General features: G+C 40.2%; 1 protein-coding gene across 4 annotated transcripts in view; it reads right to left on the bottom strand.

Annotated features, from left to right (window-relative positions):
• Window positions 1-15877, bottom strand: part of POLR1A (RNA polymerase I subunit A) — a 101456-nt gene that overhangs the window by 24667 nt on the left and 60912 nt on the right. For all 4 annotated transcript variants that reach the window (XM_077134860.1, XM_077134861.1, XM_077134858.1 and 1 more), the window contains 2 exons: window positions 14017-14166; window positions 12757-12940 (listed from right to left, as the gene is read on the bottom strand). In XM_077134860.1, coding sequence (XP_076990975.1) covers window positions 12757-12940; window positions 14017-14166 — 334 coding nt within the window. The remainder of the gene's footprint in view (window positions 1-12756; window positions 12941-14016; window positions 14167-15877) is intronic.

Below are 15877 nucleotides of genomic sequence, written 5' to 3'. Positions count from 1 at the left end.
AAGGGATCCAGTTCTGAAAAGGCTTTTTTGCTATTTTTACTTCTTCATAGCTCATGAGACAGAATTTCAAGCACTCCAACACTGCCCCAGGCAAGGGCAGAACTAAGGCAAGTGTGACAGACAAAGTAACAGATGAAAGGGGCTAATTCCCTAAAGGGCATATCTTCTCCAAGAAAAGAGGGGCGGGGAGCCAACTCAAGGGGAATTCCTCCTTCAAAGAATTTAAGACACAAGAGCTAGAAAACAGAAGCAATCAAAGCCCCCCAACTACCCCTGTCTCAACAATGTCCCTGACAGGGAGACTCTGCTGAAATTAAAGGCACCACATTACTTGAAACTGGTGGGAGGCCACAGTCAGACAAGCATCACATGCTGGGCAGGATAGGAAAAGCACCGTATCTAGAGGCTTTACAGGAAAGTCTGACAACCTGCTGGGTCTCATCCTCAGGGAAGACTGATGTTGGCGACTCTCTCCTCCTGACATGTGGGCCTGTCTGACCTGGGGAAATCGGAGGCAGGGCAAGAAACAGAAAAAACAAGAACTAAAAAATTCTGATCTATTAAACAGAACCTATGCTAGAGATCCAGAATAAGTTGAACTGAATGTCAAGGTACAAGTAGAGAACAAAGCCATCCAGCAAGAATAAACTAATTAAGGAAATCAAATGTCTAGATACCAGCAAAAATTTACTAGGAAAATTGAAGGTTTGGCCCAATCAAAGGAACAAACCAATACTTGAAATGAGATACAGGAGATGAAACAACTAATTCAGAATGTTCAAACAGACATACAAAATCTCATCCAAAATTAAATCAAGGGGTTGAGGAAGGATATAAAGAAGACATTGGGCAAACAAAAAAGAACTCAAAAGTTTGAAAAAACAAATCAAAGAACTTATGGGAATAAAAAGCACAATAAAAAAGATGAAAAAATCAGAGAAACCTACAACAACAGATTTGAAGAGGCAGAAGAAAGGATTTGTAACCAGAGGAGGACTGGACATCTGAAATCTGACACACAAAAGAAAATATAGCGAAAAGAATGAAAAAATGAGCATGGTCTCAGGGAAATAACAACATAAAACATGCAAACATATGTGTTATGGGTGTCCCGGGGGAGAAGAGAAGGGAAAAGGAGCAGAAAGATTAATGGAGAAAATAATCACTGAAAATTTCTCTTATGAAAGATATAAAACTATAGATCCAAAAAGTTCAGCATACCCCAAAGACAATATATCTAAACAGACATACTACAAGACACTTACTAATCAGATTGTCAAATGTCAAAGACAAGGAATTTTGAAAGCAGCAAGAAAAAAATCAATACATCACATACAAGGGAAGCTTCATAAGACTATAAGTTCTCAGCAGAAACCATGAAGGTGAGAAGGCAGTGGTATGATATATTTAAGATTCTGAAAGAGAAAAACTGCTAACCAAGAATTCTATACCGAACAAAACTGTCCTTCAAAAATGAGGGGAAGAAGGCGGACCATGGTGGCTTAGCAGGCAGAGTTCTCATATGTCATGCCGGAGACCTGGGTTTGATTCCCGGTACCTGCTCATGTTAAAAAAAAAAAAAAAAAGAGAGAGAGAGAGAGAGATTAAAATATTTTCAGACAAACAGTCACAGAGAGAATTTGTGATTAAGAGATTGGTTCTGCAAGAAATACTAAAGGAAGCACTAGAGACAGAGAGGAAAGGGCATGAGAGAGAGGTGTGGAGAAGAGTGTAGAAATGAAGTCAGTAAAATTAAAAAGAAGAAAAATTAGATATGACATATAAAATCCAAAAGGCAAAATGGTAGAAGAAAGCACTGCCCTTACAGTAATAACACTAAATGTTAATGGATTAAACTCTGCAATCAAAAGACATAGACTGGCAGAATGGATTAAAAGCAGGACCATTTATATGCTGTCTAGAGGATACGCATCTTAGACCCAAGGATAAACATAGGTTGAAAATGAAAGGTTGGGAAAAGACATTTCATGCAAACAACAACCAAAAAAGAGCAAGGATAGTTATACAAATATCCAACAGATTAGACTTCAAATGTAAAACAATTAAAAGAAACAAATAAAATAAAATAAAAGAGACAAAGAAGGAACAATCGAACAAGACATAATAATCACAAATACTTATGCACTGAACTAGAGTGCCCCAAAATACATGAGGCAAATACTGAAAAAACTGAAGGAAGAAGCAGAAATTTCTACCATAATAGTTGGAGACTTCAATTCCCCACCTTCATCAATGGACAGAACATCTAGACAAAGGATCAATAAAGAAACACAGATTTTGAATAATACATTAAATGAACTAGATTTAACAGACATTTATAGAACATTACACCCTACAACAGCAGGATACACATTTTTCTCAAGTGCTTATGGATCATTCTCAGACCACATGCTAGGTCACAAAGCAAATCTCTATAAATTTAAAACAACTGAAATGATGCAAAACACTTTCTTGGATCATAATGGAATAAAGTTGGAAATCAGTAACTGGCAGAGTGGCAGAAAGTCCACAAATATTTGGAGACTCAACAACATACTCTTAAACAATCAGTGGGTCAAGGAAGAAATTGCAAGAGAAATCTGTAAATATCTTGAGGCAAATGAAAATGAAAACACATATCAAAATTTATGAGGGAAATTTATTGCCTGAAATGTCTATATTAAAAAAGAAGAGTCTCGCTCAAATATCCCTCCTCATTTTTGAGTCCTGTCTCTTAAAACTCTTACCCAGGGGACAACTAAATCAATAGGTCAAATCCTCAATCTTGGGGTTCGCCCCTATGAAACTTATCCCTGCAAAAGACAGGTTAAGCGTACTTACAATTAGGCCTAAGAGTCAACCCCAGAGAACCTTTTTTGTTGCTCAGATCTAGCCTCTCTCTCTCTAAGCTGACACGGCAAGCAAATTCACTTACTTCCCCCTCTACATGGGACATGACTCCCAGGGGTGTAAACCTCCCTGGCAATGTGGGACAGAAAATCTGGAATGAGCTGGGACTCAGCATGAAGGAATTGAGAAAACCTTCTCAACCAAAAGGGAGAAGAGAGAAATGAGACAAAATAGAGTGTCAGTGGCTGAGAGAGTTCAAACACAGTTGAGAGATAATCCTGGAGGTTATTCTTATACATTATATAGATATTCCCTTTTTAGTTTATGGTGCATTAGACTGGCTAGTAAGAAGTACCTGAAACTGTAGAGCTGTGTTCCAGTAACCATGTTTCATGATGATGACTGTATAATGATAAAGCTTTTACACTGTGACTGTGTGACTGTGAAAACCTTGTGTCTAATGCTCCTTTTATCTACAGTATGGACAGATAAGTAAGAGATACAGATTAAAAATGAACAAATAATAGGGGGAATAAAGGTTAAAATAAATTGAGTAGATTGAAATAGTACCCCAATGAAAGGGAGGGGTAAGGGGTATGGTATGTATGAGTTTTTTTCTTTTTTCTTTTGTATTTCTTTTGATGGAGAATGCAAATGTTCAAAAAAATGATCATGGTGATGAATACACAACTATGTGATGATATAGAGCCTACTGATTGCACCCCACGTACAGAACGTTTGTATATCAAGAATGTTTGTATTTTTGTTTGTTAAAGTTTATAAAAGATAACAAAAATAACCTCTTAACGAGCTTTATTTGCAGAACTGTCCAAGCAATAACAAATCAGGTTATTGGTGACATGCTACTCCTCAGCAGGAGTACCAGCCACTGCCCTATGATGAAATGAAGGGAGAGTACTATGTACAACCCCCATCACACTGCCCAATTGGAAGGAGATACAGAAAACAGACCTTCACCCTTCAGCCTCCCAAGAAAACAAAAAGGAAAAGGATGGAATGGTGGACAGAAGAACCCCTGCCTCCATGATATAACAAGTCCTAGCAAAAAGAAACTTCTGCCATTCATAACTTCCAGGAGGCCCCTTGCAAAACTAAATCTGCCCCAGACCAAATGGCAGTCACAAAAGTGTCCTTGTATTTCCCCTCAGGCAGCTACATTCCTGCTATAACTTCCTTTATCCAACATTCGCTCTCCAGCAGCTACAGCCCCCAGTAGCTACAATCTTGTGATAAGCTTCCATTATATAACATCCGCCCTCTGGCAGTTACAACCCTGCATCACTACAGGGGCACTTAACATTTAAACTCTGCCAATGAGAATAGGCCAACTCCCAATTCAGTCCCCTGCTTCCAGAATGAACTAATAAACACATGCCAACTTCCCACTCCTAAACTAGACAAAGAAAATCCACTGCCTCCCTTTTCCTATAACATGTACCCCTTCCCTTGTTCACTGCTGTCATCATTTTAGGCATCAGCCCACCTGCACATAGTCTCCCAATAAAGTTCCTTTAATCAAAAAAGAAAAAAAAATAAGAACAAAAATCAAAGAATTAACTGTTTACTTGGAAGAACTAGAGAAAGAACAGCAAATTAACCCCAAAGCAAACAAAAGGAAAGAAATAACGAAGACTGGAGCAGAAATAAATGAAACTGAGAATATGGAAACCATCTAGAAAAAGCAACAAAACCAGAAGTTGGTTCTCTGAGAAAATCCATAAAATCGATGGACTCTTAACTAGGCAGACCAAAAAAAAAAAAGAGAGAGAGAGAATGCAAACAAAGAAAATCAGAAATCAAAGAGGGGACACAACAACTGACCCTACAGAAACAAAGGAGGTAATGAGAGGATACTATCAGCAACCGTATGCTAATAAACTAAACAACATTGTGTGAATGAACAACTTCCTAGACAGGCATGAACAACCAACACTGACTTAAGAAACAGACAACCTCAACAAACCAAACAAACCAATCACAAGTGAAGAGATTAAATCAGACATCAAGAAGTTTCCAAAAAAGAAAAGTCCAGGACTAGATGGCTTCACATGTGAATTCTAACAAGGATTCAAGAAAGAATTAGTACCAATTCTGCTCAAACTCTTAAAAAAATTGAAGCAGAGGCAAAGCTACTTAAGTTATTCAATGAAGCCAACGTCACCCTAATACCAAAGCCAGACAAAGATACTACAAGAAAAGAAAATTACAGACCAATCTCTTTAACGAATATTGACGTAAAAATTCTCAACAGAATACTTGCAAATCAAATCCAGCAGCACATTAAAAGAATTATACACCATGACTAAGCAGGATTTATTCCAGGTATGCAAGGATGGTTCAACACAAGAAAACCAATCAATGTAATACACATCAATAAGTCAAAGTGGATAAACCACATGATGATCTCGATTAATGAAGAAAAGGCATCTGACAAAATTCAACATCCTTTCTTGATGAAAACACTTCAGAGGATAGAACAGAAGGGAATCTCCTCAACATGATAAATGGAATATATGAAAAACCCACAGCTAACATCAGCCTCAACCGGGAAAGACTGAAAGTTTTCTCTCTAAGATCAGGAACAAGACAAGGACAATAACACTGTCACCACTGTTATTCAACATTGTGCTGAAAGTTCTAGTCAGAGCAATTAGACAAGAAAAAGGAATAAAAGGCATCTGAATTGGAAAGGAAGAAGTAAAACTCTTACTGTTTATCGAGGACATAATGCCATATGTCAAAAATCCTGAAAAATCTACAGCAAAGCTACTAGATTTAATAAATGAGTACAGCAAACCGTCAGGGAAAAGATCAACACCCAAAGATCAGTAGTACTTCTATATACTACTGATGAGCAATCCGAGGAGGAAAGCAAGAAAACAAATTCCACTTACAATAGCAAGTAAAAGAATCAAATATTTAAGAATAAATTTAACCAAGGATATAAAAGACCTACACACAGAAAACTATAAGAATTTGCTAAAAGAAATCATGGAAGACCTAAATAAATGGGAGGGCATACCATATTCATGTACTGGAAAACTAAATACAGTTAAGATCTACTCAAACTGATTTATAAATTCAATGCAATATCAATTAAAATCCCAACAACTTACTTTGCAGAAACAGAAAAAGCAATAACCAAGTTTATTTGGAAGGGCAGGATGCCTTAAGCTACAGTGGTCAAAACAGCATGGTACTGGCATAAAGATAGATATAATGACCAACGGAATTTAACTTGGGTTTCACAAATAGACCCTCTCACGCATAGACAACTATTTTTGATAAGGTGGTCAAGCCTATCCACCTGGAACAGAGCAGCCTCTTTAACAAACAGTGTTTGGAAAATTGGATATCCATATGCAAAAGCATGAAAGAGGGATCCATATCTCACACCCTATACAAAAATCAACTCAAAATGGATCAAAGACCTAAATAAACACGAGAGTTAAGACCATAAAGCTGTTAGAAGAAAATGTAGGGAAATATAAATTTTATAATAGAAGGTGGTTTCCTAGACCTGACACCCAAAGCAAGAACATTAAAAAGAGAAATAAATGGGATCTCCTCAAAATTAAACACTTTTGTGCATCCAAGAACTTTGTCAGGAAAGGAAAAAGGCAGCTTATATAAGGGGAGACAATATGTAGAAATCACATATCAGATAAGGGTTTAGTATTCAGAAAATGTAGAGATTCAACTCAACAACAAAAAGACAAACTACCTAATTAAAAAATTGTCAAAGATAGGAACACTTTCCAGAAGAGGAAATACAAATGTCTAAAAGGCACATATAAAGATGCTCAACTTCACTGGCTATTAGGGACAAGCAAATTAAAACCACAATGAGATATCATCTCACACCCACTAGAATGGCCATTATCAAAAAAACAGAAAATGTCAAATGCTGGACACTTATCCACTGTTGGTGGGAATGTAAAATGGTACAACTGCCCTAGAAGGCAGTTTTGCGGTTCCCCAGGAAGCTAAGTACAGGACTGCCATATTATCCAGCAATCCCATTACTAGGTTTAAATTCAGAAGAAGCGAAAGCAAGGACGCAAATGGCTATTTGTACACCGATGTTTATAACAGCATTATTTACAATTACCATGAGATGGAAACACCCCAAATGTCCATCAACTGGCTAAACAAGCTTGTGGTATATACATAGAATGGAATATTATACAGCTTCATGGCAGAATAAAGTCATGAAGATGTAACAATGTGGAAGAACCTTACGGACATTAAGCTGAGTGAAATTAGCCAGGAACAGAAGGACAGATACTGTACGGTCTCACTAGTATGAACTAGCATTAATGAGTAAAGAACCTTGAGATCTAAAGATAAGAACACAAGTTATCAGGAGATAGAAACTGGGTAGAGATTGGGCATTTGGTACTGAATGAACAGATTGTGCATCAGGACTGCTTATAAAAATTTAGAAACGGATAGTACATGGTAGAAACTGAATACTACCTATCACATTCAGGCAATGAAGCTAATGTAGATATGGTTGAGGGAGAAGGGCTGGGGGTATGTATGAAATTAGAAGGGAAAAAAGAGGATAAATAATGAGACAGTACAACTTGGGAATGCCTAGAGTGGACAATGATGGTGATTAAATGTACAAATATAAAAATGTTTTTTCATGAGAGAGAACAAATGAATGTGAACATTGTAAGTGTTGAAAATGGATGGCATACAGGATTAAGTATACTCAATGGAAGCTCCTATAGTCAACAGTAACATTGTGGTATACTTCCAATGAATGGAACAATGGCATTATGCCAAAACTAAATGTCAACAAGGGCAAAGGCAGGGGGTGGAGGGGTGGGGATGGGTACGAGGGAGGGGTGTGGATTCTCTACGGAAGAAAAGAAAATGTCTTCATATAGATTATGGTGGTGAAGGCAAGCCTATTTATTTAGGTTAGATTGTATGATGTGTGAATAAAACTGTTTAAAAATGAATAGAGAGAAACAAGTGATGGAGAATGGAGAGAATGGAGATCCACTATTGGTATGAAAGCTAAGAGGTGCAGACCCTCTGGAGAGCAGCATGGTGGTTCCACAGAAGGCTAGGTATGGGGTTGCCATATGTTCCTGAAACACCACTGCTAGGTATACCTGGAGGAACTGAGAGCGGGGACAGGAATGCACATTTGCACACTGGTGTTTAAGGCAACAGTATTCTGGATTCACAAAGCTGGAAGTGGTCTAAGGGTACAACAGAGGAAAGGAAATTGTGATGTATACATACAATGGACAACTTAGTGGCTACAAGAAGGAATGAAGTTGTGAGGTATGTAAATAGGTGAATGAACATTAAGGACAGTATGTCGAATGAAATGACAGAAACAAAAAGACAAATACAGTTTACTCCTCACTCACATGGACTAACTATAATGTACAAACTCAGAGAACTGAAGTCAACAGCATGGATTAGATTGTAAGCTACTACGGCAGTCATATATACTTAGGAGTCAAAAATGTTATTTCTAAATTCTGATATACTGAGCTATCTGAGTATAACCTGGTCATTGAAACTTTGGGTATGTATGTGAAACCTGAGACTCTGAGTTAGAGCACTGAAGTTATAAAAGTTAGCATTACCCCATAAAGCAACTACTAAAAAAGCTGAAAAAGCAATCAGACTTCAACTAGAGATATGAAGGAAGCTAATTTGGATAAGACTAAGGTAAATCAGAATACAGGGAGATCAAAGGAAGGGGTGTTTATTTGGTGCGAAATTTATATTGTGGGTAGCACATTAATTTAACTTGTATTATCAGTTTATTTGAATTCAATAATTACATGGAATCTTGAATAGGGCATGTGATCCTGTTGGTTTGTACAGGTTAGTGTGATGCCCTGATATACCCCAGAATGATTTAGGCAGAGCATAAAAATTATTTGCGAAGTCCCCTTGGGGGAATGGGGAGAAAGGCAAAAATATTATACTTCCCCATTTGGGGAATTACTGATATTCTCACAAGCAGGGGGGGACAACCAGTTCAATAGGCTAAACCCTCAATCTTGGATTTGGCCCCTATGAAACTTATTTCTGCAAAGGAAAAGCTAAGCCTCTTATAATTATACCTAAGAATCACCCCCAGAGAACCTCTTCTGTTGCTCAGATGTGGCCTTTCTCTCTAAGCCAAATCGGCAGGTGAACTCACTGTCCTCCCCCTATATAAGACATGACTCCCAGGGGTGTAAATCTCCCTGGCAATGTGGCACAGAATTCCTGGGATGAGCCAGGACTGGCATCATGGGATTGAGAAACCCTTCTTGACAAAAAAGGGGGAAAAGAAATGAAACAAAATGAAGTTTCAATGGCTGAGTGAATTCAAATAGAGTTGAGAAGTTATCCTGGAGGTTATTCTTATACATCATATAGACATCCTTTTTAGTTTATGGTGTATTGTAGTGGCTGGAGGAAAGTACCTGAAACTGTCGAGCTGTGTTCCAGCCGTCTTAATTCTTGAAGACAAGTGTATAACTATACAGCTTTTACAAATATGACTGTGAAAATCTTGCGTCTAATGCTCCTTTTATCCAGGGTATAGACAGAAATGTAAAAAGTAAGCATAATAAATAAATAAATAATAGTGGGGGTGGACAAAGCGTAAAAAACTGGGTAAACTGGAAAATTAGTGGTCAGTGAGAAAGAGGGGTAAAGGGTATGGGATGTATGAGTTTTTTCTTTTACAGGAGTGATGCAAATGTTCTAAAAATGATCCTGGTGATGAATACAGAACTATGTGATGATGTTGTGAGTCACTGATTATATACCATGTATGGACTGTGAGTGTGTGAAGATTTCTCAATAAAAAAGTCCCTCAGCCAAGATCTGAACAGAAAGGAAAAGAATGGCTGCACTGTTCAAAGTTGAGGCTAAAAGATCTGGCATTCACATCATAATGTCTTAGAAGCTTGAAGTTCTTTAAAGAGCTGAAGAGGAAATATTCCATCTGTGAGGGTACTTCAGTGGAGTCAGCTCCAGGCTACCATAGTCACCCACTGAACTAACTATCTTGGAATCTGCAAAGGACTGGAGTGAAGGTGACGTCCCTGGCCCTCTGGCTTGTACCATGCCTTCCCTTGCAGCCCCCCTCCCTGCTTGGCCTTGTTCTCATGCTGGTTCCCAGCCCCCAGGTTCTGGAGAGCCTATACTCAGATGGCCAGTTTCTTGGCTGCAGGAAGACCTTACTTATTAAGTCTGATCCCATTATGATCTGGGGGAAAGGGGGAGCATTCCTCTGCATTTTACTGTTAAAGCTCTCTGAATTTTATCCAGTTGGCAGAAACGTGTATGCTTATTCTTCGTTACCTTCTGAAACAGAATTAGACTCTATGAATGGGATGGTCTCAGTCATGGCATATCCCTTTCTTGGTGACACTGAGACTTTAGTTTAGCTCTTAACTTGTGATTCTGCACACAGATGTCTCCTTCTAGGGTTAAGGCCAGCTACAGGAATCAGAACAAGGGAAGCTGAGTTTCAGTCTCAAAATAGACCAGAAATTTATAATCATTATCCTAGTAAAATAATTGGACATTTATTTATGCTATGGAAGACTGAACTATGTACCCCAGAGAAAAATGCATTCTTAATCCACTCCTGCAGGTGAGTCCATTGTATATAGGACCTTTGGAAGATGTTATTTTTTGTTAAGGCCCAAACACATTAATCATATTACTGGAGGAGCAAGGAGTCAGAAGTCAATGGAACCCAGAAGAAAAAACAGAGGACATCACCATGTGACAGGAAAGCCAAGGATTAGGGAGAAAGTATCATCTTGATGATACCTCAATTTTGGACTTGACTAAAAACTGTGAGCCAATACATTTCTGTTAAGTCAACCCATTGGGTGGTGTTTGTTACAGCAGCCAGGAAACTAAGACACAGGCTTGGATATTTGCCCAAGGGCACTCAGCCAGCAGTAGTAGGAGAAGCCCAGACACAGCCTAAAAGCTTAATGGCACGAACTGGTTAAATTAACTCTGGCACAACAACACAAGAATCATCTGTAGCCACCAGATACAAGGACAAAGACCCCAAAGATATTTAAAAATATATTTGGGTGGGCCACGGTGGCTCAGCAGGCAGAGTTCTCGCCTGCTATGCTGTAGACCTGGGTTTGATTCCTGGTGCCTGCCCATGCAAAAAATATATATATGTGTGTATACATATATATATATTTGGAAATGGAAGGAAAGCAGATGATGTGCTGGTTTGAAATGATGTATAAACCCTAGAAAAGCCATGTTTTAATCTTAATCCCATTTTGAAAAGGCAGCCATTTCTTCTAATCCCTATTCAGTACTGTTATGTTCAAAACTGTAATTTTTGAGTGGTTGTTAAACTGAATTAGGTAGAGACATGTTTCCACCCATTTGGGTGGGTCTTGATTAGTTTACTGGAATCCTATAAAAAAGGAAACATTTTGAAGAATAAGAGATGCAGAGAGAGAAGAGCAGAACGATATAGTCAGGAGAAAGTCCACCAGCCAGTGACCTTTGGAGATAAAGAAGGAAAATGCCTCCCAGGAAGCTTCATGAAATAGGAAGCCAGGAGAAGAAGCCAGCAGATGACGCCATGTTCGTCCTGTGCCCTTCCAGCTGAGAGAGAAACCCTATGTTCACCAAGTGCCTTTTCACTTGAGAGAGAAACCCTGAACTTCATTGGCCTTCTTGAACCAAGGTATCTTTCCCTGGATGCCTTTGATTGGACATTTCTACAGACTGGTTTTAATTAGAACATTTTCTCAGCCTTAGAACTGTGAACTAGCAGCTTATTAAATTCCCCTTTTAAAAAGCCATTCCATTTCTGGTATATTGGATTCCAGCAGCTAGAAAACTAGAACAGATGACAAAACAGTATGTAGCAAAAGATCACATTTTCCCCAAATGTGCCTGTACTGGAAAAGTCCAGAAAGATGTGCATCAGGGCACTAATGATTATCTCTGGCAGATGGATGCTGGCCAATTTAAAAATTTTTTTCATGTCTGGATTTATTTCAACTTTTCTACACTTAGCATCTATTACTTATATAATTGAAAAATAGAATAAAACATGCAATGCAGGCACCACGGAAGGCCAGTGAACACCATATGAGCCACACCCACAGTCTCTTATGGAGCTCCCAAGGGTCTGTTTGTGAGTACAAAGAGCCTGAGCTCCAACATTAAAAGGATCACCTAATGGACAATTTCTACGCACACTGGGATACATGTTCAACACACGGCACCCCTGTAGTCATCAGGGGAATGCCACAAGAGACAAATTTGCTTTCACAAGCACACCTGGAACCTTGCTGATCTGGATGAGCTCAGCTAGAGGCTGGGCTCTTGGGCCGGTCTTCTGATCATGATCCTACCCAGGACACAGAAAGTAACAAGTACATCTGTCTGCTTTATGACAGCCCATTTCCTACAACAGCATTCTTTCTACCTGAAGATCACCCCAACAAGTCTGCCAGGTTCTGTGTGCAAAAGCACAGATGTCCCTGATGCTTTGGGAAGGCATGAGCAATTCTGACAACATGAGGACCCTTGGCAAAAGGGTGGGTCCAGGGAATTCTGGAAGGCAGGTCAGACCGTGCGGGTATGAATATGAGAAATTGGTCTCAGCGACTGAGAACTATAATGGGTTGGGGCTGAAAAAGGACAGAAAGGAAAAACATGGAGGGAGGGGTCACTCTGCAGTGCTGATGGTGAAGAAATACTGGTTGTGGAACAGGAGAAAGCACTGAGAGGGAGGATGTGACATGTTGCTGATAGCTGAGTGAGAACGTTCTTGGCAGAAGGAGTCCGGTCATTACCCTGGAGGCAGCGAGCAGGGCAGGGCAGGGCAGGGGAGGCTACTGGCCAGGCACTCACCCAGGGTGAAGCCTCTGTAGAGCTGCAAGTAGGCGGTGAAGAGGCGGGCCAGACAGGTGAGGACCTGCCCACTGGTCCCACCACCATAGACTTCGTAGCAGCAGTGCACAAGGCCATAGGTGGAACTCCCGTAGTGCGCCTTGTCCAGCACGCCACATAGCAGCTCCCCGTGCCTGATGAGCACCTGTGAGGGGAAGGGCCACAGACCTAGCTGGAGGGATGCTGCTGCTAAGCCACCCCTCTTCTACTGCCATCTTATTAACCTCCACCACAACCTGCCTCAAATCCTTGGGGGAGGGGAGGAGAATAAGGCTATAAATGAAACCACTACTTTATTTATTTTTAAATAAAGGAAGTGAGCACACACAGATCTATGGCTTTTGATGTGCTGTTTTTTTTTCATTTTTTTTTTCAGGGACTGCCCTCCCTACCTCCTACTCTTTAAAATGCCTGTGTGTTCTCCCTTTTCTCTTTGCCCACCCTTGACAAGACCTGTGACTGGGAACGAGGACAATCTAGAGTTCTTAACTCTAGATGTGCCCTTGGCCAAAGTACTCCTTAGACGAAGGGTAAGAATAACAGAACTTTTCCAGACCCCTCAGGGCCTGGTCTGAACTTTCAAAGTCAAGCTAAAGCATTAGAAGCTAATTAAAAGGAAAGGCTCTGCATAATGTAGCACACATTAAGCATGTGATCTGCACAGGGAAAAAATGCTTCAGTCTGACTGGAATGTCTAGTAAGGCCTGTCACAAAGCACATGGTGAGTGGAGGACCAGAGGGGTCCCTTGTGGGTAGAGCCTGATTACCCACTGACAACGGAGAGGCCTTCAAACACTGGTGGGGCCACAGTCCTGCCCCCATGTCAGCCTGCACTGAATGTTCCTAAGGCACGGAGCTGGGAAGGGGGGAGTTCCTAGCCTTAGATAATCTTGAGTCACACAGGGAACTTTGCTGAATCAATCCAGAGGTATTTATTTAGAGAAGTCTAACCAAAGCTATGATATTTCCACTAAGGGTCAATGATAGAGACCAATGCTGATCCTTTCCAAAATCAACGGCACACTGATTGTACACTTTGGATGGATTGTATAGCATGTGGATATATCTCTGTAAAACTGTAAAACAAACAAAAAAATAATCAGTGGCATAATGCACTCTCTTCTGAGATGTGACACCTGCTTCTGTGCGTGTGCCACCGTCCCTGGCTCCTTCAACCCTATTTAAATTTGGGACTCCAGCTCATAAAACCAGCAGCCATACCTGAGACTCACACATCGAATCAGGGTTAAAGCCTGGAACAGGCCGAGGAGATTCCTTCACCCAAGCTTTCCCACTGATTTTAGCTTTTCCTGACAAGTTCAGTGGGATGTGGTCCTCTGGGATTATGTTCACTAGCAGTGTAGACACAACCTGAAAAAATAAAAAACAAGACAAAGGTGATGGCAGGGAGAAAAGCTGAGAAGCACCCTTTCCTAATGTCTTGCCCCTGTTTGTTCTGAAAAGACAGGCTCCATTTCTGATCTAAGGAAAAGCAAGAAAAGATAGTTCCAAATCTGTAGGATAAGTTGATCTCATGACGTAGGAGGGAGCTTAGGAACAGAAACAAAAATAAATGAGCAAGAATTTCACTGGGATTTTTATTTCCTAAGAGAGTTCTCAAAGCAAACCCACACACCATCCCCCACCCCTCCCGGAACCTGCATTAAGTTTATGAACAGGCTGGAGGGATGGAGCTGGGAGGTGCCAGCTGGCATCAGCACTCTGGGTCTTTACATATGACATGTGTATGATGGAGCCTGGACAGTCATGTGAGCAGCTTCTTCTTACACATATGCACCTGCAGCAGGGTGTCACCTTCTAAAGAAAGCAAATGATGCTCCCTGTTGTCTCAGAAGAGTATGGAAGGGTCATGACCCCCAGTCTCCATGTCACAGCTCTACAGAAGGCAGGTGAGGCCAGCGAGCCAAGAAAGGAGGGGCCACAGGTACAGTGGGGACCGCCAGGCTGAGTATAGTCAAGACAGGAAGTCTGTGCAAAGAAATGCACATATCCAGTACCTTGTGCTAACACTAGCCAGTAAGAATGAAAGGGCTGACCACCAAGGAGAAGATACCTCAATACACATATTAGCCAAAGGCCTAGACTAGAATATATTATTTAAAAACAAAACAACCACCTAACTATAATACAATAATGTTAGAACACTGAATGAAGTTGAATGTGAGAATGATAGAGGGAGGAGGTCTGTGGGCACAAATGAAATCAGAAGGAAAGATAGACAATAAAGACTGAGATGGTATAAGTTAGAAATGCCTAGAGTGTATAATGACAGTGACTAAATGTGCAAAATTTTAAAATGTTTCTGCATGAGGAAGAACAAAGGAATGTCAATAATGCAGGGTGTTGAAAATAGACGGTAATTAATATTTTAAAACTTTAACATATGTGTGAGACAAGCAAAAAATGTTTATTTGGCACAAAATTTTTATTTTGACTAGTACATTTCCTGATATAACTTACGTGGACAGCTTAATCGAATACCATAGTACCTGGAACCTTGTGTAGGGCATGGGAGTTTGTAGGTTTGTCCAGAGTGATGCTCAGATAAATCTCAGAGCGATTTGAACAGTGAATAGGGAAGTATTTGCAGAGTCCCCTAGGAGGAATGGCGAGAAAGGGGGAAAATTCAACTCCCCCTACTGGAGAATTCTTGATATTCTCACAAGCAGTGGGGACAGCCAAACCAATAGGCTGAGCCTCCAATCTTGGGGTTTGTTCATATGAAACTTAATCCCGCAAAGGACACACTAAGCCTACTTAAAATTAGGCCTAAGAGTCACCCCCAAGAGAACATCTTTTGTTGCTCAGATGTAGCCTATCTCTCTCAGCCAGTACAACAAGCAAACTCACTGCCCTCCCCCTCTCTATGTGGGACATGACTCCCAGGGATATGGACCTTCCTGGCAATGTGGGACAGAAATCCTAGAATGAGCTGGAACTCAGCATCAAGGGATTGAGAAAATCTTCTCGATCAAAAGGGGGAAGAGAGAAATGAGACAAAATAAAGCGTCAATAGCTGAGAGATTCCAAACAGAGTTGAGAGGTTATCCTGGAGGTTATA

The sequence above is a fragment of the Tamandua tetradactyla genome, chromosome 17 (assembly GCF_023851605.1).
Source record: "Tamandua tetradactyla isolate mTamTet1 chromosome 17, mTamTet1.pri, whole genome shotgun sequence".
Lineage (NCBI taxonomy): Eukaryota > Metazoa > Chordata > Mammalia > Pilosa > Myrmecophagidae > Tamandua > Tamandua tetradactyla.
Note: the sequence above shows the minus strand (reverse complement) of the source record. Positions and strands in the feature narration are given on the sequence as shown.